Consider the following 23,001-nt stretch of genomic DNA (forward strand, 5'->3'; position numbering starts at 1 on the left):
ACTGAAGTGATCCTTTCTTTTTTTTTTTCGTATTTTTCTGAAGCTGGAAACAGGGAGAGACAGTCAGACAGACTCTCGCATGCGCCCGACTGGGATCAACCCGGCACGCCCACCAGGGGGCGACGCTTTGCCCACCAGGGGGGGATGCTCTGCCCCTCTGGGGCGTCGCTCTGCCGCGACCAGAGCCACTCCAGCGCCTGGGGCAGAGGCCAAGGAGCCATCCCCAGCGCCCGGGCCATCCTTGCTCCAATGGAGCCTTGGCTGCGGGAGGGGAAGAGAGAGACAGAGAGGAAGGAGGGGGTGGGGGTGGAGAAGCAAATGGGCGCTTCTTCTAAGTGCCCTGGCTGGGAATCGAACCCAGGTCCCCCACGCGCCAGGCCAACGCTCTACCGCTGAGCCAACCGGCCAGGGCCGTTATCCTTTCTTTATAGGCTGAATCCACAGTCCCCAGAGGGATTCCTGGCAAATGTGCTTCCACTCTTGTCCTGGCTCAGCTGATCTTCTGAGGTCAGCTCAGTATTACCTTCTGAGAGGTCCTCTCTGGCTCCTTGTCCATCCCTCAGCTCTGCTGAGTAAGCCCGACCACCATTCCCCCCCCATTCGATCTTGAATTCCTCCTTAATGACTGAGTGCCTTCATCATCCCCACTCCCACTGCTGTGCTCCTGCTGGACTGGGAGTTCAGGGTCATGAGGACTAGATTTATCTTGTTCACTTCCACATCGCTGGCATGAAGCATGCACAGCATCTGGTACCAAATATATTTGTTTGAATGAACAAATGAATGGAGTGAATTCATCAGCTTTCACTTACATGTAGATATTTGTCTTCCAGACCCATGGCCTCAGCAATAATTTCAGAAGATTTCTGATTTACTATGATTGAGATAGTGAGAAGACCCTGAAGAAATTAACAGAGGAAACTGGAAAACATACCAGTTTAACCAATGTCATGTCATATCTTTTTATATACTATCTATATATCTATATCTCTTTCTATATCTATATATCTATATCACCTATATCTATGTCCGTGTCTATCTATATCTATATCTATATCTATATCTATATCTATATCTATATCTATATCTATATCTATATCTATATCTATACCTATATCTATATCCATACAAGGTGATTTTCTTCTTAAAGGACATATGCTGTATTAACTGAAGGGAAGTGTATTTGACCCATGAACTGTAATGTTTAATCCAAGCAAAGGAAACAACATGAAACTTTGCAGAGAAGAAGACAGAGAAATCTGAGGGACAGGATTACTAAGAGCCTCCTATGAAAGCCTCTCGCACAAAATGGGTTGTTTGTGACAGAGAAACAGTTTCTAAATGTTATTGCATGTGCTGTTTTAACAATACCCGGTATTTTTATTGTATTTAATGGATTAGATTGTAATTTTTGGCTTAGAGAGAGAAAATACATTTTCTTTTAAAAATAACTATGGCAAAAATAGTACAGGATATTTTTGAGGAAATGCAGCTTTTAGGAGAAACCAAGAAGTGGGAAAATGAGTAACTCTGTGGGAACCAGAATAAAACACAAAGCTCTCCTTCACTCTCATACACACACTCACACTCACGCAGACACACACTGATACTCACACACATTCACACCCACACTCACCTCCACATGCACATCTTCCACACATTCACACTTATTCACTACTGTGGTCTGAATGTTTGTGTGTCCCCAAGACACACACGGTGGAATCCTAAGGTGCAACATGATGGAGTCAGGAGGTGGGGCCTCTAGGGGGTGCTGGAGCCCTCATGAATGGGATTAATGATCTTATAAAAGAGACCCCCCCAGAGCTCCCTAGCCCCTTCCACCATGTGAGGGTACAGCAAGCAGTCTGCAACCCAGAAACACCCTTCTCCTGACCATGCTAGGACACTGATCTTGGACTTTCAGACTCCAGAACTTCAAGAAATAGATTTCTATTGTTTATAAGCCATCCATTCTATGGTATCTTGTTTTAGCAGCCTGAATAAACTAAGACATTCACATACATGTACTTATACTCACACACACATATATACACACACACACACACACACACACATATACAAACCCACACTCATATCCCTCACAGACATGAAAGATGTGTATTCACACATACTCACAAATACCTGTTGTATTCACACACATATACAACATATATACAACACACACACACACACAACCACTCACATACACTCTCACATACACTCACACTCACAGACACTTCACACCCACACCCACAGGCCCACCGGGACTGTGCCCATTCAGCACTGGTTGTTCTCCTCTAATGTAAACATCCTGCAAAAATGAAAGGTCATCAGGTCATCTCACATCTGCCCAACTGCGAAAGAAACGTGCTCTCACTCTGTTCACAGACTAATGGGGTTTTACTTGGGGTTTCCTTCGGTGCGAACACCTGAAATTTCCCTCTCTGCAGTGGTGGGGTGTCCCCTCACTGGGTTTCCCAGTATTAATCACAGTTTAGAAAAAACAAACCACCACACGCATGTCTTTGCCTCCTTTCTCCAATAGGGGTCTAATTTGGGCCCCACCACAAAGCACCTGATCTGGCTGCAGCGTCTCTTTCTAGTCTGACATTTCAATGGGTTTCTTGTGTCATGGCACCACCCTGACCACCCTGTAAAGTCCCCAAGCCTGCCTGCCGGAAAGCGGCGTGAGGCATTCCCTGGTGGACGGGTGGGACAAAAACGGTTCCAAACAGAAGGGGCAGTGATTGCTGCCAGGAAAGGCTCCCAGGAACAAACACCTTTACCTCTCATTGGAAATATTTCACCTCTCCAGACCTGTTTCCACATTTGTAAAATGGGTAGTGGGGCCGCATGCTGGTTAAGTTCCCTCCGGCTCTAGAGGTCCGTGACTCTGGTTCTGTGGTCCAAAGCAGGTCCGCTCATCTCAGTAACTGCTCAGTGTTTTATTCCCGGTCCCAGGTGCGAGGCCTATTTGGGGCCACTGAAGAAGCCCAAGATTTGGCAGAAAAGCACTCAACTCTGTGACAGTCCTGCAAAACGGAGGTCTAGATCCGGCTTTCCCTCACCCTCTCAGGCTGGACAGTCTCGGATACTTTTGAAAGTTCCCTGTCATGGCCGCTATCAAGTTATAGAAGCTTCTAGTATTTGCATTTTTGCTCTTGTATCCAAGCATCTACAATTCTGGCTCTACATAAGGAAAGATTTTCTAACAATAAGAGAGGACCATCATGGCAAAGACTGCCCACAGAGTGGAATTTTCCCTGTCTCAGAAGGTCCCAGATATCTCTGTCCTGGCTGATATGGGAGCAACGTTCATGTCAGGAAGGGTGAGTTAGAAGAAGAGTCAAGTCCCTTTGAAATCCAAAACCTCATTTTATAACCTAAGCTCTGTGAGGATTAGGGGCAAGATTCAACTGAGAAGCACAGAAGAATTTACTAACCACTGTTTACGCTGACTTAGCTCTGACACTTGTTTCAGAGAACCATGCTCACACCTGTTCTCTCTGTTCCAGTGAGAAGTGCACAGGCGTGGCACTGGGTATGTGCTGCTGTCACCGTTAGGATAAAAATTCATAATGTAGCAGCATTTAATTCTTCTTTGGTGGCCCCAGTGATTCTTCCATGTTTGTGTCCTCTCACTTCTAAATCCCCACAATGGTCTTGTAGTTACCCAGACACCAGTGTCCTTACCCGCGCTCTACAGAGAGGAACCCTGGAGTAAAGTGAGTGGAGCGGGACTGAAAAAACAGCATATCTTTTCGGATCACCACTGAGGACCTTTTAGGGGAAGAAATCTTTATGGGAGGAGGAATTCTGGTTTTAACCAGTCACTGACTTGTGAAAACAAAAACAGAGAGCCAAGGACTGATCTAGGTTCTTCTATAATAGTAACCAATATGGCTGCTCTGATGTCTTGCTGTAAGGATTGCCTTGCTAGTGTAAATGGCTTCATTTTAAAATAAATTGTAAGCTGCCGTTTTAGTTTCAAAGAGCTTGATTATGACTTTCCCAGCTATTTATAGTAGTCTCCTCTTGTACCAGACATTTGTGTGTGAGAGAGAGAAAGAAAAAGAGGGAGAATGAGCTCATTTGTCGCCTGGCTCACTTCTTAACCCTGAAGAAGATTGCAACTATCAAAATCTATCAGGCTAACCCCACCAGAGAACTTTACATTCATTACTCTAACCCTTCGAGCTCTGTGCTCATCAGCTGCCTAAGTCCAACACTGTTCACTTACCCTTAGCTGCAAGAGGGGCAGTGAGAGGTTCTGGGAAATAAGAAGGAATAGAGACACCCAAAAAACCTCTTATTATGAGCATGCCAATCAGTAGTTCACTTCAAATAGCAAGTTCTTTCAGCAAAGATGAGTCATGATGTAGCAGAAAGAGTTCTGGCTCAGGTTTCAGCGCAAGCTCTGCACTCCGCAGCGAGGTTATTTTGAGAAGCACTCGTCTCTGACCCTCAGGTTTTGTATTTGAGCAGTGGGGATACCTAGTACTTACCTCATAGGGTTTTGGTAAGGATTAAATGAAACGATAGTGTCAGCTTTCAGCACTCTGTGAAACTTTCCCATCCTGTAAATGACATTAGGCTGCACTGTTTTCTGGGAGGTTGTTGGATTTACTGCTGTTTTACTGCTATTCCTGAGGAAGAGCTGCTTTCCATTCTTATTCGTATTATTTTCTTGGCTATTATTTGTGTTCCTGAGGGAGGGCAGCTTTTCCTCTCCCTTTTCAATGACTATAGAAAATGTTTTCCGCTTGACCGCTGGTGGCACAGTGGATAGAACATTGACCTGGGACACTGAGGTTCCAGGTTCAAAACGCCGAGGTCGCTGGCTTGAGCGCAGGCTCACCAGGTTGAGCGCGTGGTTACCTGCTTGAGCAAGGGATCACTGACATGACCCCAAAGTTGCAGGCTTGAGCCCAAAGGTCACTGGCTTGAAGCCCACGGTCTCTGGCTTGAGCAAGGCGGTCACAGGCTAGGCTTGAGCTCCCCCCAGTCAAAGCAAGTATAAGAAGCAATCAAATCAATGAACAACTAAAGTGAAGCAACTATGAATTCATCCTTCTCTCTTCTACCTCTCTCTCTCCCTCCCCTCCCCTTTCTCTCTCTCAGAATCAACAACAACAACAAAATGTTTCTAAATACCCACATCTGCCGACTGCATGAGGCAGGTGGCATGGTCACTGCTGGGCACACTGTATATAGAAGAGAGGGGTGGGCAGAGAGGGGACAAGAGTCAGAAGAAAGGATGTCGTGGGGTCAGAGGGTGGACGTGCTTGGGGGTGGAAAAGGACCTAGACGAGGAAAAGACGAGGAAGTGGAGGAGGAAACGATGTGATATGTGGAGGAAGGAGCCCAGTGCTCTCACCCTTATTGGTGAAAGGAAATGATGTTCAGTCAAATATCACGAAGATATGGCTGAGAAAATGAGCTCCAACACCCTGAAGCCTCATGAAAGCCACTATGGAATGGAAAGGCCTTTTTCTATCCTTAAAATGTATTGTTCAAATATATAAATCTCTTTATATATCAATTAAATCTCAATAAAAATAAAATTTTAAAAAACCCATAAGTATATAATTCCCCTGAATTTTAAGTTGACACTGAAAACTTACCTTCCAGAAAAGAGAAATCTGTTGTCTACTGTAGTCGATGTTCTGTTTCGTATACCAGACATCTAATGTCCCAGTAGGCTCTGATTTGAAAGGGAAAGAACATATTTTCATATATATATATACACACACACACACACACACACACACACACACACACAATTTAAAACCTTTAAAAGTCAATGAGTTTTTTAACACATAATTCCGGGAGAATAAGATTATAAAATCCTTTCAATTCTCTTTTTGCCCCAGTATTTTTTTTCTTCTTTTTTTTTTTTTCATTTTTCTGAAGCTGGAAACAGGGAGAGACAGTCAGACAGACTCCCGCATGCGCCCGACCGGGATCCACCCGGCACGCCCACCATGGGGCGACGCTCTGCCCACCAGGGGGCGATGCTCTGCCCATCCTGGGCGTCGCCATGTTGCGACCAGAGCCACTCTAGCGCCTGAGGCAGAGGCCACAGAGCCATCCCCAGTGCCCGGGCCATCTTTGCTCCAATGGAGCCTGCGGGAGGGGAAGAGAGAGACAGAGAGGAAAGTGCGGCGGAGGGGTGGAGAAGCAAATGGGCGCTTCTCCTGTGTGCCCTGGCCGGGAATCGAACCCGGGTCCTCCGCACACTAGGCTGACGCTCTACCGCTGAGCCAACCGGCCAGGGCCTTTTTTCTTCTTTTGTTAAACCATGAACATGTGCATCTTTGGCCATAGAAAGCTCCCAGTTACCTTAAAAACAAATTTTTAAAAAATGTTAAGGAGAAAATTATATTCCTAACTTACTCTTGACACATATATTAATAAAATAATTATTTTTCATTGGAATGCATAAAGAATTCTCTGTCAAAAATAAAAACAGCCTGACCAGTCGGTGGTGCAGTGGATAGGGCATCGGACTGGCATGCGGAAGACCCAGGTTCGAGACCCCCGAGGTTGCCAGCTTGAGTGCGGGCTCACCTGGTTAGAGCAAAGCTCACCAGCTTGGACCCAAGGTCACTGGCTCGAGCCTGCTGTAACCCTACGGTCAAGGCACATATGAGAAAGCAATCAATGAACAAATAAGGTGTCGCAGCAAAAAACTAATGATTGATGCTTCTCATCTCTCTCCATTCCTGTCTGTCTGTCCCTAACTATCCCTCTCTCTGACTCTCTCTCTCTGTCTCTGTAAAAATAAATAAATAAAAAAAATAAATAAAAACATTGGCTCTGGCCAGTTGACTCAGTGGTATAATATTGGCCCAGCATGTAGATATTCTGGGTTTGATTCCTGGTCAGGACACACAGGAGAAGCAACCATCTACTTCTCCACCCCTCCCCCTCTTTCACTCTATCTCCCTCTTCCCGCACCGCAGCCAAGGCTCTACTGGAACAAACTGGCCTGGATGCTGAGGATGGCACCATGGCCTCCACCTCAGGCACGAAAATGGCTGTGGTTGCAATGGAGCAACGCTCCAGATGGGCAGAGCATTGTCCCCTGGTGGGCTTGCCGGGTGGATCCTGGTTGGGTACATGTGGGAGTCTGTCTCTCTGCCACTTCTCACTTTAAAAAAATACCAAAAAAAAAAAAAGAAAGATAAATATTAAATAAAAACATACATCATAAGAAAAACATTTTTTGAACCTGCAGAAGTACAAAACGCTTTGTGTTCATCTCTACTCCTGATCTAATGTTGAACTACAATTATTTGGTTTTATGATCATTAGACAATGATCTACTTGAAAGGAAGGTTTATCTCATGCATCTTAACATTTCTCCTACCTAGCACCATGCTTAGAATGTAACAGACTCCCAGTAACTCTTTGTTAAATGATGAATGAAAAAATCAGGCAAAATTAATTACTTGATGCTAAAATATAGGCTGAACTGATGTAAAAATAGCCATCAATCTATAAGACAATGGTCAAATATGATGTAATATGAGAAAGTCAATCAAACATGCCTTGAAAAGAAACTAAATCAACCACTGTGGGTAAGAGAGAGAGAGAGAGAGTGTATGTGTGTACATGTGTATGCATGCATGTGTGTGCAAGTGGGTGAAATAGTTTTATTTCTCCCACTATCAGATTTGTTTTTATAGCCAGGGGTGAAATCAAATAAGCAACCCCTGAAATTGTACCAACCTAACTTATTTAATAGTTACACTTAGAGTGTAATTAAGGTGAGGCTATAATGTTTCCAGAAAATTAAGTTCCACCTGCGGAATAGAAGACGAAGACAAGCAGCCAAGGAGAGGGAAGAGGAAAAGGAAGGGAAGCACATGTCCCAGCACACACTGTGGGCAGGGCCCATGTGGGTCCGTTCACAGTTACACCTCCTGTCTCCTCACTACTGTGACAAACGTAGCTTTAGTGCAGTGGTTAACGTGAGCTGCAGAGCCAGATCATCTGGGGAAAATCCCAGATCTGTGGTCTTGAATAAATGTTAACCAAATCTTTAAGCCAGTGTCCTCATCTGTCAAATGAGGATCATAATTCTGTACATCACATGGGCAGTTGGGAGAATTTAAATGACTAGAAGAGTGCTGATACATGGTAAACAGTAACATTAACTGTTGTTTTCTTCACTTGAAAATGGAAGTGCTGAGAGACAAAGGAATTGTTCAAGGTCCCAGAACTAATCATCAGAGAAGCCAGGCTTTGAACACAGGTCTGTGTAACTTCATAGCCTGTGGTCTTCACTCTGCACCATGCAGCTGCCAGGTTCTGGGAAGGCGTATGCGTTCTCTGTAATACTTCCAGCCCCTCGGAGGTACGCCTCTTTCACGTTCTATTCTCTTCCTTTGTCACTTCCTCTTCCTGCCTCTCTTGCCCTCTTTTCTTTTTGTTTTCTTTTTCTAAACATTCGTTTCTTTTCTTCTCCCTCTCTTTCCACCAGTGGTAGTATCTACCCTTGCAGTGAGGACTAAGTAGTAAGAAATACATACTTAAGACACCCTGAAAACCTCAGTCCTTTAGGATTATGAAGAGTGACCCGGGAATCAAACCAGGACTTTTTTCCCACTAGACCAGATGCAAAAAAGGAAAAATGCACAGGCAACAGAAGGAAAGGGAACCTGACATATATTAACCACTTGTGTGCCAGGTAATATTTGGATACTTTATATACATCATCTCACTTAATCCTCACACATTGCAGGGCATGCATCACACCTATTTTTACAGCTAACAAAGGTTAAATAATTTATAGAAGACAAACAGCTGATAAATGGCAAAACTGGGAATTGAGCCTTGGTCTCCAAAGACCCTGCACTTTCATTATAGTTCATTATGATGAGCAAAGAACTAAACATTTCACAAACTAGGTAATCCAGACATTGACACATAATCAGGATATGGAAACTTGGCTGTACTCAGTGTCAAAGCCAGTTGACTTGTCCCTTAGCATGACATGTCTTCAGTTAATTACATATTGGTAAGAAATTTAAAGGGGACACTCACTGCCTCATTAAAGATCTACAACCTACTATTATTATTACCAAGCTGAAAATCAAATTCTAGAATCAGAGTCTCTTCAAAGGAGAAATTTCAAGTGAAACCGAAATTTTAATGGCAGCCACGTACACGGTAAGCTGCTATGGGAGAGAAATCATTAGTTGAATCTGTATGAGTATTCAATGTGCAGAATTTCATGACCAGAGGTGTCAAACCACTGCTGCTTAACACAATGTCAGGCTATTATTAAAAAGAATCTTTGATATTCAACTGTTACAAAATCACTTAAAAGTTCAAACCACAGTGTTATTTAGCAAAAGGCAGATTAAAACTAGTATAGGCAGGTGGGAAAAGGAAAGCTGAAGTGATTAAAAAACAAATGCTGGCCCAGTGGTAGAGCGTTGGCCTGGCGTGCAGGAGTCCTGGGTTCGATTCCTGGCCAGGGCACACAGGAGAAGTGCCCATCTGCTTCTCCACCCCTTCCCCTCTCCTTCCTCTCTGTCTCTCTCTTCCCCTCCCACAGCCAGGGCTCCATTGGAGCAAAGTTGGCCCGGGCGCTGAGGATGGCTCTGTGGCCTCTGCCTCAGGCACTAGAATGGCTCTGATTGTGGCAGAGCGACGCCCCAGATGGGCAGAGCATCGCCCCCTGGTGGGCATGCCGGGTGGATCCCAGCTGGGCGCATGAGGGAGTCTGTCTGCTTCCCCATTTCCAACTTCAGAAAAATACAAAAGAAAAATAATAATAAAATAAAATAAACAAAAACAAATGGGGCCCTGGCCGGTTGGCTTAGTGGTAGAGCATCGGCCTGGCGTGCAGGAGTCCTGGGTTTGATTCTCAGTCATGGCATGCAGGAGATGCACCCATCTGCTTCTCCACCCCTCCCCCTTTCCTTCCTCTCTGTCTCTCTCTTCCCCTCCCGCAGCCAAGGCTCCATTGGAACAAAGTTGGCCTGGGCGCTGAGGATGGCTCCATGGCCTCCACCTCAGGTGCTAGAATGGCTCTGATAGCAGCAGAACAATGCCCCAGAGGGGCTGAGCATTGCCCCTGGTGCCGGGTGGATCCTGGTCGAGCGCATGTGGGAGTCTGACTGCCTCCTCGCTTCTCACTTCAGAAAAATACAAAAAATACCCCCACATAAAAACACAAATGGGTACAAATGATTAAATATACAAATACCTGTACTGCAAAATGGAAGTCAGCTCTCCTGAGATGAAACTAGCTCCAATGTAAAGGGAAAACTGTAGGGTTATCTAGAGTCACCAATATGTAAAAAGGGAGAGATCCTAAATTAAGCCAGAGATTGGCCTAAATGACTTAAATGACCTTGATGATTCTTACAAATTTAAAATCCCAAGATTCTAGAATTCTATAAAATTGTGTGTGTGGCAGACAAATCAGAGCCACGCCATGTGTTGCGTCTAAGGTTAGCGTCCATATCTGAAGCCAAAGTAGAGCAGGGCTGTGGACAAGAGCCACTGAGTCAGAGTAGAAAGCCCCCCAGAGGTTTTAGCAGGCAGTGAAGAAAAGAATAAAGATCTCCAAGAATAGTGAAATTGGAGAATTTAACAAAAAGTAAATACGGAATAGGCATATCTTAAGTGGTTTCAGGTAGTGGACTAAGTGAAATGCACAAGTGAAATGACTTAGTGGTCAAAGTCATGCTCTAAGCAGGACAAGAGAGAGAGACATCATCCACTGCTTGGCTTCTTGATGTCTACTCTTTAGGCTGTGAGAAATATTATATTATGACAGTCTTGGCATACAACGTTTTGAGTTTACGATGCTTACTCCCATAAAAACTTTTAAAAAACTGGCTTGCCTAGGTGGTGGTGCAGTGGATAGAGCGTCAAACTGGGACACAGAGGACCCAAGTTCAAAACCCTGAGGTTGCTAGCTTGAGTGCAGGCTCACCAGCTTGAGCCCAAGGTCCCTGGCTTGAGCAAGGGGTCACTTGCTCTGCTGTAGCCCCCCGGTCAAGGCACATATAAGAAAGCACATCAATGAACAACTAAGGTGCTGCAATGAAGAATCGATACTTCTCATCACTCTCCCTTCCTGTCTGTCCCTATCTGTCCCTCTCTCTTGACTTCCTGTCTCTGTCAAATAAAAACAAAAAACTTAAAATAATTGAGACATGAGTGTTTTTTTTGGCTTGTGCCATTAGTGTTGTACTTACGAACTACATGGGTGAACTAGTTTGGTTGTGCACTATGAAAAAATACACAGTAACAGCCGTGTATGAGTGAGGGAACTGGCGTCACTCAGTACACTTACACTTACCTACACCATTGTACTGTTAAAAGTGCAAGTGTTCCATTTGTGTTAAGCTAGGGTGTGTTTCAACTTACACCAAAAATCAGGTTATGTCACTGTCATAGGAACAGACTGTGTCTTAACCCAAGGACCCCCTGCATATATATAATATATAAAATTATTATAATTCTAATATTTAATAATATATACAATATATTATTATATATATATAAAATCTAGTCTCAAACAATTAAATTCAAATAGGTCTTACAAACACCTACTTGATTAAAAAAGTTTTCAGTGGTAGGTTCTCACCTTCAGATATTATCTGCTGTGCCTTCTTGGGAAGACTTAAATAGACTCCCCCATCCTCCTCTTTGATGACTTTTAATCCTTGATTTTGGTTTTCTTTTTACCTCTTTTTGTTACTGTTCTTGATGGCCCATCATCCACATGGGTGTTCCTTTTTGAAGGCTGTACTGTCAGTCTCTACCTACCCACATTCAATGATCTGATTCTCTTAACTGGCGCCTTTGCCTCACACTTGCTGAGCAAAAGGAAGCCATCAGGCAAGAATTCCTTTATCTTTCCACCATGAAAACTTTCAGACTTCACCATCAATTTCCTAACACAGCATCTCTATTTTCAACAAAATTCAATCCCTTAACCTGAGTTCTGAATCTATTCCCCAAACTTGCTTTATCAAAGACTTCTCTATCACTTTTCCTGTAACGTTAATGTGTCTCTCTCTGCTGGGTCCTATCATTACCTTATAATTATATTGTATCAGTGATTTTCAAATCGTGTGTCACAAGAATTTTTAAAACATGCAACACCAGACTATTTAATCAGGGACACTGACCTCTTTTCTCTTAAATTGTCCAATAAAAATGACAATAACCAACACAACAATAGCCATCTGGTGCAAAGAATAAACATGATTCCTATTTTTTTGACAGGTTGGCAAAAAATATATATTTTGGTGTGCCACAGAATTTTAGTAATTAGTTTGTGTGTCATGAGATGAAAAAGGTTGAAAATCCCTGTACTATATTACCTCTGATCCTAAAAACAAAGACACAACAAATGTCTAATAGCACATCCTCTTCCAGGTATTGCCCTGAATCTCTGCTCCACTCCCCAGAACTTCTTGAAGAGTTGTGTGTGAACTGTCCCTGTCTGTATTCCCTCATCTCACACTCACTCTCAACCCATACCAACTGAGCCTTTGGGCCCATCACTCTACTGGTTGGCAAAAAACTCTGTGTTGCCAAATCCAATGGTCACTTCTCTGTTCTTATTTCACTGGACTTCTCAGCCGCATTTGACATATTTGAGTTCTCTCTCTCTCTCTTTAAAAAAACATAACCTTTTATTATGGTCATAAGTGAAGAACAAGCTTCTTTCTTCATAAAAGCAGGGATGTTTCATCTATACCAAATTCATCAGAGTGCTGTCGGGTATTGATAGAAAAAAAGTGAGTTGCAAAAGATTATACATAGACTATAATTTTGATTAAGTTCCAAAACAAGCACAACTAACCACTGTTTATAGATATACACATTTCAGAAAGCTATGAGAAAAGCATGAGGATGGCATGGATGGACCTGGAGATTATCCTGCTAAGTGAAATAAGCCAGACACAGAAAGACAAATACTGTATGATTTCACTTATATGTGGAATCTCATGAACACAATAAACCGAGGAACAAAACTGAAACAGAGGCCAGGTCACAGGGAAGAGATGGACAGCTGTCAGAGGGAAGGAGAAAGAGCGGACAAGATCAAAAAAGGTGAAGGGATTAGGGCAAAATCATAGATACATTACACATAGATACAGACAACAAGGCAGCAATAGCGAGAGGGAAAGGGTGGTGGAGGTGGGGGAAGAGGGCTAAGGGGAAAGTAGGGGTGGAAAGAGATTTTGCATGGGGCATGGGGAGCACACTGGTGTGCAGAGGGTGTTACTGAGTGGGACACTTGAAACCATCTCAACACAATAAATTTAAAAATAAGTATGAGGATGAGAAACATACAATACAGGATGGTGATTACTTCCAGGGAGGCATACCAGGGGTAAAAACATATTAGTAATTTTATAGTATTTTACTTGAATGGTGAGTTCCTAAGTTCATAGTATTAATTTTGCTGTTATGCCTCTAAAGGAGAACATAGCTTAAACTAGGACAATCATAATGGCCACAGGAGTAATGAGCAGATTTTGAATATGTTTAGGAAACCAAGTCAATTGTTGATATGGGAAAAGGGGGAAAAGGAAAATCTAAGCATAATTTCTCAATATTTGACTTGTGACTCTAGGAATATGGTGGCATCATTTACTGAGATAAAAAGAGTGAAACAGAAGTATTTTGGAAACACTTGCTTTGGAGAAAAATGAAAAGTTTTTATTTGGTTATGTGAGGTTTAGGATGTCTATTGACATCTCAGTGAAGATATGAAATAGGTGATGGAAGTGTAGAGCTGAAGCTGGGAATGGGCCCAGAACTGAAATCATACATTACATTTATTATCTATCTATCTATCTATCATCTATCTATCTATCTATCTATCTATCTATCTATCTATCTATCATCTATCTATCTATCTATCTATCTATCTATCTATCTATCTATCATCTATCTATCTCTATTCTGTTTTAGAGCCATCAGACTGGATGAGGTCACCTGAGAAAAAAAAGGGGTCCAATTTATAGCCTAGGGATTGAGCTTGATAAAAGACCAAGATTTGGCTGATAAGGTAGAATAGAAATCAGGAATTTGAGATTTCACAGAATTGGAGAGAATCAAATAATTCAAGGGGGAAATAACTCTTCCCTTGCTACAATGATCTGCGAAGTCATGTTTTCTAGACAGAAGAAAGTCGTAAGATTCCCTGTGGACTTCACATTTCTTCTTGATGTCCTCTCTTCTAGGAATCTTTCCTTGATACTCCAAGATACACCCTTAGTCTGAGGCTCTGACTAGTTATCACTGTGTCTCAGCACCTGGCATAGATCCTGACACACACACATTCCCCACAGACCATTCAGAGAAGCATATATATTCTTTATTGGTTTATGTTCGGAGTGGACTTCATGGAAAATATTCCCTCCTTTTGGGGCGCTCACCATCTTGTAAAATAATTGAGCTTAGGCACTTACTTCCTCCAGGGTACATGAACCAAAAGAAGAAAAGAGGGTAGAAACTGGGAATGGATCTCAAACATAACATTTTCTTTCTAATGAAAATGTTTGCATATAAATCCCTTTTGAAGGGTAAGGAGTCATTCATTTTCATCTCCTTAAGCCTCAAGCAAAAAGGCATAAATACAGTACTTTTAAGTTCGACTAGTTTAGGAGTCAACACACTACGGCCCATTCCCTGTTTTTGTACAGCCTGTGAACTGACAGTGGTTTTTATAATTTTAAATGGATGAAAACAAATCAAAAGAAGGATCATTCTTTGTGACATGTAAAAATTACATAAAATTGAAATTTAGTGTCCATAAATAGAGTTTTATTGGAGCACAGTTTTGTCTGAGTACTTATACATTGCCAATGGCTGCTTGCACACTACAGTTGCAAATTTTAGTAGTTGAGACAGATTATATGGTCCACAAAGCCAAACATATTTACTATTTGGATCTTTACAGAAAATATTTGCTGATCTCAAAGCTAGACTGTTATGAAATCTTGCTAACCAAGATGGTAAAATAACCTCTAGTATTGAATTGTTCACACCTAACCAATTTTAGCTATATATATATATATATTTTGTATTTTTCCGAAGCTGGAAACAGGGAGGCAGAGAGACAGACTCCCACATGCACCTGACTGGGATCCACCTGGCACGCCCACCAGGGAGTGATGCTCTGCCCATCTGGGGCGTTCCTCTGTCGCGACCAGAGTCATTCTAGTGCCTAAGGCAGAGGCCACAGAGCCATCTTCAGCGCCTGGGCAAACTTTGCTCCAGTGGAGCCTTGGCTGCGGGAGGGGAAGAGAGAGACAGAGAGGAAGGAGAGGGGGAGGGGTAGAGAAGCAGATGGGTGCTTCTCCTGTGTGCTCTGGCCGAGAATCGAACCTGGGACTCCTGCATGCCAGGCCGACACTCCACCACTGAGCCAACCGGGCAGGGCCAATTTTAGCAATATTTTAAGATTACAAATAAATGAAGGCATTGGCATTACCTAGCTTCTCAATGTGAGGAGGGATGGCTGGAGCAGGTAACCTGCATTTTCTCCCTATTTGGGGATCTGTCACTAATCACCATGTCATCACTATGATGACTAAGGGCTTTACTACTCCAGCACAAGTATAAGACTGTAACACTTCCTTATTAAGTGTCCACAGTAGAACCTAACCAGGCGGTGGCAAAGTGGATAGAACATCAGACTGGGACGCAGAGGACCCAGCTTCAAAAGCCTGAGGTCACCAGTTTGAGCGCAGGTTCACCAACTTGAGCATGGGTTGCTGGCTTGAGCTTGGGATCATAGACATGACCCCATGGTTGCTGGCTTGAGCCCAAGGTCGCTGGCTTGAGCAAGGGGTCAGTTGGTCTGCTGTAGCCTCTCCGGTCAAGGCACAGATGAGAAAGCAATCAATGAACAACTAAGGTGCCACAACGATGAATTAATGCTTCTCGTCTCTCTCCCTTCCTGCCTGTTTGCTCCTGACTGTCCCTCTCTTTGTCTCTTTCTCTCTGTCTCTCTCTCTCACACACAGACAAAAAGTGTTCACAGTAGAGTTTAGCAAGACCAAAATTTGAAAATAGGACTTTAAAAAATGGTGAATGAACAGACAGAAATACCAAATTGATAATACAGTTCTAAGGAATTGCTCATTCATCTTGAGTTTGGAGTCTCCTCCTGGGTATTCTGAGTGATGAGGGATTGCCTTTCCCCAGCACCTGAGCATATTCTCAGGCAAGTCTGGACACCGTGCAACCCAAACTCAAGAATGTTTCCCTACTAGAAGCAACACGCGGTTGCTGGATTCCCAGTAGCACCTGCCTTTGATGGGTACTGATTGTGAGACTGTCCTAAACACAGAAAGTTATTTGTTTCTTTCTACCCTTAACTTAGTGGTCATTTAAAAAGTTTTTTCATGAAGGACTATGACTGGAGTTAAATTTAATAATATAGGAAAAGGCCACCTGGAGTAAATAATGGCCTCATTTTCTGTGAGCATGGCATCAATAACTGTGCCTAATTCACCAGAAGACAACATGTGGCTCTCGGTTTTGGTAGCAAAGGATCATTCAATTTTAGAATAGCTAAAAAAAAAGAAAAAAAAAAGCTTACTAGTAATTTTTTTAAATGCCAAGTTACACATGAGTACTTATTTAAAGGGTTAAAAGGAAGTAGTGTTTTAAAAATTTCACACCTTTTAGATTTACATCAGTTGGTGTTTCAAAAAGAAACTGATGACAGCAATAGTGGTAAGAGGTGAAAACCATGCAACTTAGAGCAAAAGAAAAGAGATCCTACAACAACCCACAGAAAGATCAAACACCAGAAAGGGAGATTCAGACACTGAAAGGAAGTCAACAGAGCTTAGTAACAGTGGTATATCTCAGAGTATGGGTTTCTCTCTTTATGAATGCCTATAATTACTCTGAATAAGCCAGCTTCCTTGGTTCAATTCTTAACCATAACAAGTAGCTGCAGTCATTGTTATGATAGTGGTTTATTTTATAAGATATGAGAAAGTTACTGTCTTTTACTTTGAAAGGTTTTTAATTCAACAGATAAACTCTTAAAAGGAAAAAAAAGCTCTTTTCACACATCTTTAAACAGATCATTATCAAATGTGAGTAAGAGCAGCAAGAATTCACAAGCCCAGAGTTTCCCTAATATGATATAACAAATATTTCTCAGCCTATTTACTACTTTGAACTTAAGACATAAAATATGGCCCATTTCAAGAATTTAATCTGTACTATGTATAAATAAAATCTTTTAAAAATACATTCCTTTAACTATGTATAATCAAAGGGTAATAAGAGTAAGTTTTGGATTATAAAAATGGCAAGCATTTAAGCAGAGAGTAAGTAACTCAACATTAATTTAAGAGATTATTATCATGAAATGAGAAGAAAAAAAATTTAATTTGTTGGAGGAATTTATTCTTAAATATTGTTTTAAAATAGAGAAATACAATTCATACAAGGAGAAAGGAAGAATACCCAATTAACCCACAATTTATGTATCAGGAATTATATTTTATTAATAAGTCCTGCCTGCCTGACCAGGCGGTGGCGCAGTGGATAGAGTGTCAGACTGGGATGCAGAGCACCTAGGTTTGAAACCCCGAGGTCGCCTGCTTGAGTGCGGGCTCATCTGGTTTGAGCAAAGGTCACCAGCTAGGACCCAAGGTCGCTGGCTTGAGCAAAGGGTTACTCGGTCTGCTGAAGGCGCATGGTCAAGGCACATATGAGAAAGCAATCAATGAACAACTAAGGTGTCACAACGAAAAACTGATGATTGATGCTTCTCATCTTTCTCCATTCCTGTTTGTTTGTCTGTCCCTATCTATCCCTTTCTCTGACTCTCTCTATGTCTCTGTAAAATAAAAAATAAAAATAAAAAAGTCCTGCCTGACCAGGTAGTGGCTCACTGTATAGAGCGTTGGTCTGGGACATAGGGGACCCAGGTTTGAAATCCCAAGGTCATCAGCTTGAGCACGGGCTGATCTGGCTTGGTCGTGGGGTCGCTGGCTTGAGCATGGGATCATAGACATGACCCATGGTCTCTGGCTTGAGCCCAAGGTCGCTGGCTTGAGCAAAAGGTCACTGGCTCAGCTGGAGCCCCCTGGTCAAAACACATGAGAGAAGCAATCAATGAACAACTAAGGAGCTGCAACAAAGAATTGATGCTTCTCATCTCTATCCCTTCGTATCTGTCCCTATCTGTCCCTCTGTCTCTCTCTCTCCATCTCTGTCTCCCATAAAATAAAATAAGTCCTTTAGGTACCTGAATGTCATTGAGGCATCATTAATAAGTGTCATCAATTACCAAAAGCCATTACTAGCTCACAGAATATAAACGTAACTTAGTCACAGGCTAGTTTATATGCACACACATCCATGAGTTTCACAAATAAGCATCAGTATTACAAAATCTCCAGATAATAAAGCAATGAATTATATGCTAATAATTTTTTTCTCTGAACAAAATTTACACAAATTATAAAACGTTTCATGCTATGTCACTAATTGAGAGCTTCTGAATACTAATATTCAGATGATTATTTATTGTCTCCAAAGATCTGTTAATATGGGCTAATGTTCATATAAGCATTTTTGCTTTAACAAAATATTTGATTATACTTAAATAAAATTATCTTCCCAATAATTGCCCAAAAGAGAAGTACATAACACTGAAAAATATATTTGATTTCCTTTTCAGAGCTATGGGCAGTGAGTCAAAGCCTCAAAGAAGTGCAGTGTTGCAATATTTGGAGGAGAAAGATGGCTGGATGTTAAAATTTACTTTAAAATGCCATGTCTCCAGAGTCTTCCTTCTTTCAAGCTTTTAGTGGCTCATAAATCTCCAAAGTTTCATAGACTCCAAAAGGTAAAATGTATCAAGGTTTAACCATGAATGAATGAAATTAATTACTGGGTTAGCTTTGTGGCATAAGAGAGAGTTAGTGAGATAGTAAGTGAAACTGATTGTAACATAAGAGTTATAACTAAGCATCACTGAGGCAAGTTCGTAACCAATATGGCAACATGTAGCAAACAGGAGTGGGACTTATCTGATGTTAAAAATTATCTAGCAATATAAACATCTCTTTGGACAGTTTCAGAATTTAATGTAAAAATTAACTTGTTAATTAATGCAATCACACTGTTTGATTCAGTATCAATACTTTAGAGATTCTGTTTCAAGAAAGTCATTGCATATTTCTCTCCCCCCACCCCTGTTCTCTCTTCTCCCTTCCCCCAATCCTGCTTTTTCTTTTTTCTTTTTAGACACATACCTTCTTCTGGTGTTTGCATTCTCAATAATTCACTCCAGTCACTCCAACTACCTTTATAAAGATGTAGCTTAGAAGAAACCTGGAATTCATATTCTGTAAATGGTTTTAGATCTGACAAATCATGTCTTCCTTTGGCATTTGTAGTATTAACCTTTAATCAGAAAAGATTTTTAAAAGTGCATATTAATACTATATTAATTTAAAGAGTTTTAACATAAAGGTAAAAAATGAGACCAGATAAGCCTTTTTATTTTTTCAGATCTGTCATTCAATGAGAAGAAATATCAATGGCTGGGTTACTGAATACACATGATGTTAAGCTGAAACAACAAACTCCTGAGACTGAGAATATATGAGTTCCAAGAGGGATCCTAAAACCAGCAGGAAAAGGAGTAAAGGTTGAAAACCACCAATTTTCAAAAAGGCCTTGGAGAAGTTTCTACACTAGAGATTAGTTCCTATTTGGTCTCAATTAGAATATGATGCATTTTTATCACTTATATGACAGAACTAGGTTCAAACAGAAAATTTAATTTAATTATAACTGTAAAAGAAAAATCTAATTACTATACCTCTCTTGAACATCAGCTATATGTGAAACTGATTCTTTGTCATTATAAGGCTAAATTTTACAAAAATACTAGAAGGATATTATAATCTTAAACTTTTTATTGTAAAAAATAATGCCTAATATACCTAAGTGTGTGACTTTATCTGTGAAATATTAAATTCCATATAAGCTTCTACTGACATTACCTAACATTTCTTTTTTCAGCATGTTAAAAAATTACTAAGATATAATAATGGGACAGGGGTTAACAAAACAAGGAGAAATGAGCTTTTTACTAGAAATAAAAGACAGAAAATTAATACTGGTTTACAGAAGCTTACGACCTAAATTTCAACTCAGTGATCAGAATTCAAGACATTTCTTAACAACTGGTGGTGCATCTTACTTTCTGGCATATCTCAAGTATATACTTTTGAGCAACTACGTATTTTGCTGGTATGAAAAGACGGAAATCTGTACAGTAATACTAAGAAGGCTACCTTTCACTCTAAAGGCCATTACCATATTCCAGGACCCGCTGTGACTCGGCCGGTATCTGAGTCGGTTAAACAGCACCATCCCCTCGTCTCTCCACTGGAGAATGCATCTGCTCACAGAAGCATTTACAAATTTTATTCTGATGTCCCACGGAGGGAGAGGCCTCACTGGTAACCAGGACAAACAAAACAAAGTGTGATTCGGGCTCCACCATCAGAAACTGCCTTATGTATTGATATGCGCTATAAAGAGTTGAGGCCCTGACCCGGTTGGCTCAGCGGTAGAGCATCAGCCTGGCGTGCGGGGGATCCGGGTTCGATTCCCGGCCAGGGCACATAGGAGAAGCGCCCATCTGCTTCTCCACCCCTCCCCCACTCCTTCCTCTCTGTCTCTCTCTTCCCCTCCCGCAGCCAAGGCTCCATTGGAGCAAAGATGGCCTGGGCGCTGGGGATGGCTCCTTGGCCTCTGCTCCAGGCGCTAGAGTGGCTCTGGTCACGGCAGAGCGATGCCCCTGGAGGGGCAGAGCATCGCCCCCTGGTGGGCAGAGCGTCGCCCCTGGTGGGCGTGCTGGGTGGATCCCGGTCGGGCGCATGCGGGAGTCTGTCTGACTGTCTCTCCCCGTTTCCAGCTTCAGGAAAAAAAAAAAAAAAAGAGTTGAACAAATTCATTTCTAAGATGAGAGACCACCAAATTTAGTGAAATAAACGAAAGAGAAGTTCCTGGCTTTTAGAAAGAAAAAAAAAACAGTTTGATTCACTTCTAAATCATTAAAATAATGTCCCTTAATCTACCCTCATTTTTACCAAATAAACTAGCACTAACATTAGTCAATTTCATTTAATCCAAAGATTTCAAGAAAGCCGATGTGTCACACCTGAGAGCTCCAAAGGCTGAGAAGGCATAGGTAGCCAGTGGTGATCACCCCAGGAAGAGAAGTGTTGGCTGAAAAGCCAAAGGAAGGGGACACTGGAAAGGGAACGGAAGAAAAGAGGGAAGAAGGGTGCTTAGCAATGTCTATATAAAGAGATAGAAGGCAGGATGGGGAGAAGTGTGACAGGAAAATGCTCAGAATTAGAGTTAGCAGGATAAACGCACAGAGGAGTGTGTTGTGGGATGAGAGAGGGGAAACACACAGAGTGAGGCTAGACCTTCAGGCAGGCCAGAGCCCAGTTCTACCTGGGATGGGCAGCATTTGAGAATGCCTGAGATTGGTCTTTGACACAAGTGGGCCAATGACATTTGCTCAGAAATGTGCTAGGACTGGCTCATTCCCAGCTAAGAGGAGTGGAGGTAAGTATTCTCAGAGTACGGTGCAGTTGAACCTTGATATATATATATATATATTTGATATATATATCAAATATATATATATATATTTGATATATATATATATATATATATATATATATATATATTTTTTTTTTTTTTTTTTTTTTTTTTTTTTTCCTGTATTTTTCTGAAGCCGGAAACGGGGAGAGACAGTCAGACAGACTCCTGCATGCGCCCGACCGGGATCCACCCAGCACACCCACCAGGGAGTGACGCTCTGCCCACCAGGGGGCGATGCTCTGCCCCTCCGGGGGCATCACTCTGTTGCGACCAGAGCCACTCTAGCGCCTGGGGCAGAGGCCAAGGAGCCATCCCCAGTGCCAAGGCCATCTTTGCTCCAGTGGAGCCTCGGCTGTGGGAGGGGAAGAGAGAGACAGAGACGAAGTAGAGGGGGAGGGGTGGAGAAGCAGATGGGCGCTTCTCCTGTGTGCCCTGGCTGGGAATCGAACCCGGGACTTCTGCATGCCAGGCCGATGCTCTACCACTGAGTCAACCAGCCAGGGCAAACCTTGATATATTTTATTTATAGTTTGCACCAACTACTCTAGCCCAGCAGGCCTACATGTGGCCTAACTCAGAACACTGGAGTAGCCACCTCTGTCAAGAAGGGCCTACACTGAGCTTCCTGAATCACCTCCAGGACACTTTCTCTGCCAGACAGTATTAGTGATAGCTGGTGCCCTCAAGGGATTTGAAGCCAGTGGTTCCCATTTGTCCAATATAGAGAATAATGTTGGATATCCCATTTTATACAACCATCTCTATATAGCTCTAGGATAAAGCACCCTTTTACTTGCATCAAAGTAACATTTATCCTCTGTCTGTGCCTGTTGGTAACTTTCCATCAACCGCTGCCTCTTTTGAAATAATCACATAAAACATTCGAGTGATTTTTAAAATAATGTTTACATGTCAATGTATGGCACGTGAACCTACAAAAAGTGAAATAAAATATACCTATGTCAAAGAATGTGAATGTGGATGGAAATGAAGAAGCGCTTCCCAGACTGTTCTTGGCAGTAACCGTGACTGTGTAATTGGATTCAGGGGATTCGGGGGTTAGGTTGATTCCAAGGTCTGAACGGTTGCAATAATAATCAATACATTGCTGATGCCAAGTTAAATTTTTTGGTCCATTTAACCTGTAAAGAAAAAACAATTGTGTTTAGCTACTTTCTCTTTTTAATACAAAAGAACAAAATTTTCACATATTTAAAATTCTGGACATATTTTTAAGGTCAGTCTTATTACTACAGATTACACTATGGAAATATTTGCATTGTGTGGTCATAAATAGGACCATACTTTCCTTTCACAGCCACCTCCATTTTTTCCCCTAGGAAT

The 23,001-nt window shown here is 42.0% G+C and overlaps 1 protein-coding gene across 1 annotated transcript in view; it reads right to left on the reverse strand.

The window, feature by feature from the left end:
- Positions 1 to 23,001, reverse strand: part of IL12RB2 (interleukin 12 receptor subunit beta 2) — a 91,794-nt gene that overhangs the window by 46,832 nt on the left and 21,961 nt on the right. Inside the window, exons 5-8 of the mRNA XM_066264982.1 lie at positions 22,615 to 22,799; positions 20,353 to 20,495; positions 19,281 to 19,431; positions 5,625 to 5,704 (exon numbers count right to left, since the gene is read on the reverse strand). Coding sequence (XP_066121079.1) covers positions 5,625 to 5,704; positions 19,281 to 19,431; positions 20,353 to 20,495; positions 22,615 to 22,799 — 559 coding nt within the window. The remainder of the gene's footprint in view (positions 1 to 5,624; positions 5,705 to 19,280; positions 19,432 to 20,352; positions 20,496 to 22,614; positions 22,800 to 23,001) is intronic.

Source organism: Saccopteryx bilineata, chromosome 3, assembly GCF_036850765.1.
Source record: "Saccopteryx bilineata isolate mSacBil1 chromosome 3, mSacBil1_pri_phased_curated, whole genome shotgun sequence".
NCBI classification, from domain to species: Eukaryota; Metazoa; Chordata; class Mammalia; order Chiroptera; family Emballonuridae; genus Saccopteryx; species Saccopteryx bilineata.